This window comes from Miscanthus floridulus, chromosome 7, assembly GCF_019320115.1.
Source record: "Miscanthus floridulus cultivar M001 chromosome 7, ASM1932011v1, whole genome shotgun sequence".
NCBI classification, from domain to species: Eukaryota; Viridiplantae; Streptophyta; class Magnoliopsida; order Poales; family Poaceae; genus Miscanthus; species Miscanthus floridulus.
The window spans coordinates 89,327,125-89,330,817 of record NC_089586.1 but is presented as its reverse complement, the minus strand read 5'-3'; the positions used below and the strand labels follow the sequence as shown (position 1 = coordinate 89,330,817).

General features: G+C 45.7%; 1 protein-coding gene and 1 pseudogene across 1 annotated transcript; one reads left to right on the top strand and one right to left on the bottom strand.

The window, feature by feature from the left end:
* Positions 1 to 321: 321 nt before the first annotated feature.
* On the bottom strand, positions 322 to 2,951 carry LOC136463752 (uncharacterized). The gene is made up of 4 exons (XM_066462730.1): positions 2,722 to 2,951; positions 2,561 to 2,633; positions 720 to 809; positions 322 to 613 (listed from the first exon to the last, which is right to left on the bottom strand). Exons 1-4 carry the CDS (start codon positions 2,881 to 2,883, stop codon positions 549 to 551), a joined length of 390 nt encoding a protein of 129 aa, XP_066318827.1. The 5' UTR covers positions 2,884 to 2,951; the 3' UTR covers positions 322 to 548.
* A 299-nt stretch (positions 2,952 to 3,250) lies between these two features.
* LOC136465823 (acetylajmalan esterase-like) overlaps positions 3,251 to 3,693 on the top strand; it is a 40,232-nt pseudogene continuing 39,789 nt past the window's right edge.

Here is a 3,693-nt window from a genome sequence, read left to right as displayed (position 1 = left end):
CAACAGCCAGCAAGCTTCCACCATGATTCATAGTCTTGATTCATCTGCTATGAAATGGCTTCCATTATCAATTCGCAAGCCATGAAGCTTCTGTGTTCTATTAACAAGTAAAAGAAGAATGTAGGACAGCAAGGGATGCTCCCGTCTGCCTAAACCGGGAATACTGTTTAACAGGCAATTGTGTATCACTGCGGATCGGTTATGCCTGACTACAACAATTGCCGTCCGATGCTAGGGAGAAACATAGGGTTATGGTAGTTGTTTACTGTAGAAGCCAACAGCCGCAAATTCACAACAAAACATCTCCACAAACACAATATGGAACATGAATAAAACATGCATACTTCACTATTAAAGGTAGATTCATGTTTGAAGTTCGACACATTAACACCAGACCTAAGTAGCTTCTAATGAACATTCAGGCAGTAGATGCAAGAGGCAGTTCACGCTCCAGTGTTCCGTGAGGTCAGTCCCTGCAATCCTTGCTGCAAGCTCTGAGCAAACATACAAAGGCTCATATCATCATTCTAGTGATTCAGTCTTATCCATCATTCTACCATGGCAACAACTTTCTCCTTCGCAGGTGGTTTTGCATTTTTGGCTTTCTTCCTGCCTGCAGAGTGAATCACCATGATTACATGCCTCAAGCAATACTATCATTTCCAAGAAGGAAATGAAGTTTGAATGTGTTACCATTTACAATTTGAACAACAGGATACCTTTTCCCTTTAATCTCTTGATCTGTATTCTTGAGTTTTTCTTCACACCGAACTTCACTTGAGACTTGCCCTTTGCAGCTTCAGAAGACTCTGTCAATAAAAAAATACCGAAGTAAGAAATGGTGTTGCAGTAATCATCAGATAAATATTTAGGAAAGTTAACACAAGGTCCAAAGGGAAAAAAAGTTGCCTAGCTAAACACAAGTGGAAATAACATCAAGCAACACACTGAAATAGCATGACAGAAACAATAGAAAGCAATATAATTCCCTATAGGTAGGTCGTAAGTGGGTCAACCTAAGACCAGGTACCCAAGTTAGAAGTCTATTTTCTTTGTGAAAATAAAAAGTACACCATGGTCACATCCCTGATCAAACAATGTCGGGAACTTGAAAACATTGTGAGCAAGCTAATAGATCTGACACAAATGAGAAGCAAATGAAGCTAACTTTCTACAAAAATGCCGACTAAAATTTATTGCAGACATTAGATCGTACAAATAGTTCCACTATGAGATTAGATGGGCAGCTCTTCATCGGTATTCATATTAAGCATGTCTCTTATGTTTATCTCTGCCAATTAAAATAATAGATATACACAAAAATCGAGCATATTTCCTGAAACCAAGAATCTCTCAATGCATCGTCTCCCTTCTCTTTTTTTGGAGAAGATCAAACAGTTCAACCATATGTTTTAACTTTGTTTGCATAATGGTGCAAAGCCTTTGAAAGCTTCAGCAATAAAAGTTAAACTACAATAGGTACTAACAGATATATTAGCATGGGTAGGCATATTTTTCACTACACTTTAGCAGCCAATAATTTAGCTTCTCTTATTTGATTAGCCTGTCTACAGAGTACAGACAATGCAACACTAGAAGCTGTATTGAAAGGATAGGGGCAGTTGCTGTCTTGAAATATATTTCATCACAATAAACAGGAATAGCTTTGTTTGGTACAGTATGTTTTTATAGATACTCTCTGTTATAATGTGAATGGACAATAAAAGTTACAAACACAAAGAAGGCTAACTTTCCCTATAGGTGCAAATCTAGAGCACTCTGAGCACAATACACTAAAACACCTTACTTTCCTGATCTGCAACACTATACTAAACAGAAACCTACGTTTTCAAGTCTTTGAATCTACTAGAAGGACAAGCTTAACATAAATAGGTGGAGCTAACACCATGATTAACAGTGCCTCATGTTGCCATCAGTCCTGTAGTCTCAACTCCAACTAACTACTGTTGCATCAGTGCAATCAGTGCTACATTTATATATATTAGCATTAAATCAGGTACTCTGCTGGTATAACCAGTATTATGTTACAACAGCATGGGAAAGATTGCAGGGCATCCGAGTTATTGGTGACTTGGTGAAGCTGCGACCCTGTGACCTAAGACAAGCATCACAGTTGCATATGACCCAAATCACAACTCGTTTCCAAATGCCAAATGAAACATCAACAAGCATAAGGCAATGGAAATTGTCAACAGCACAAACAACTTTTTTTTTCATGACCAAAGATGCAATAGCCAGGAATATGAGAATGGTCACCAAATATCTAATTTGCTCACCAAATGGAGGGTCAAGTTTACACACTCAAACGGTCAGTTATCCCTCAAGTGTAACTTTCGATTGATACAGGACTGCTAAAAATATTTACAGAGCCACTAATTATCCTACAAATACATGAACCACACAATCATTAACTGTTGCAATTATTATTAACCGTCCAAATAGCCAGTCTAGGTCAATCCTTTGCAATCACCACTACACCAATTCTCCAAAATCCGATCTAACTGAATCGAAACAAGCAATCGTCCCTAGAATCTCTCACCTTCAGCAGAGACCATGTCGACATCTCCCATATTGTTCTCCAGCGCCTTAATCATCGCAGCCTCTTTCTGCTCCTGCACAGCAATAACCCACCAAAAAACATCAGAGAAGACAAACAATCGCACGAAAGACCTCCTAGCTACGAAAAGCCACCAGACTTACCCGGTTGAGGCGGCGCTCGAGCTTGCGTTTCCGCTTGCCGGACATGGAGACGGGCGCGGTCCGCTGCTTGAGCTTGCCGGTGCCGGGCTCCCCATGCGCGGCGCGCTTGCGGTCCTGCTTCCACTGGCGCTTGTTCTTCTGCACCACGTTGTACTTGGCCATGGCGTAGCGGCGGATAGGTCTCGCACGCGCCGCCGCGGGAGAGGAGGGGAGAGAGAGGAAGACGAGCAAACCCTTCGGCCTGGGCTTTAACCCTCCCCCCAACCTGCCTCAAGATCCGTGCAAGGACACGCGGCTTTCTCCTAACCCCATCACCCCGGTCGCCTGGAGATTCGTGCGAGAAAGACGTGGTGACGTGGCGACTCCGACTCGGTTTGCTCGGCATGCGCGTCAGCTCTCTCCGGCTCGGACATGCTCGTTTCGTTGTCCGAACCCGGCAAGCAAATGGGGCTCACGGCGCGCTCATAAAAGGCGCCTACTGGCCTCCAAAACGAACACCGCGCGCACTTGCAGTACGTGACATACTGACATGGCGACCATGGCTCGCATCCTGCTCGCCGCCTTAGTGGTGATGCTGCTCATCGTCGGCCCGTGCCATGCAAGGCCGGCGCCGGAACAGACGGCGAAGTCGTCGACAGTGGAAGAGAAGGCGGTGGTGGACGGCATCACTGCCATCTACAACTTCGGCGACTCCCTGTCGGACACCGGGAACCTGCTCCGCGAAGGCGCCACGGGCATGCTGCAGCACACCACGGGTCTTCCCTACGGGTCCGCCATCGGCGGCGCCACGGGGCGATGCTCCGACGGGTACCTCATGATAGACTATCTCGCGAAGGATCTCGGCTTGCCGCTGCTGAACCCGTACCTCGACGAGGACGCCGACTTCTCACACGGCGTCAACTTCGCCGTGGCCGGTGCCACGGCCCTCGACGCGGCGGCGCTCGCCAGGAGAGGGGTCGCCGTCCCTCACAC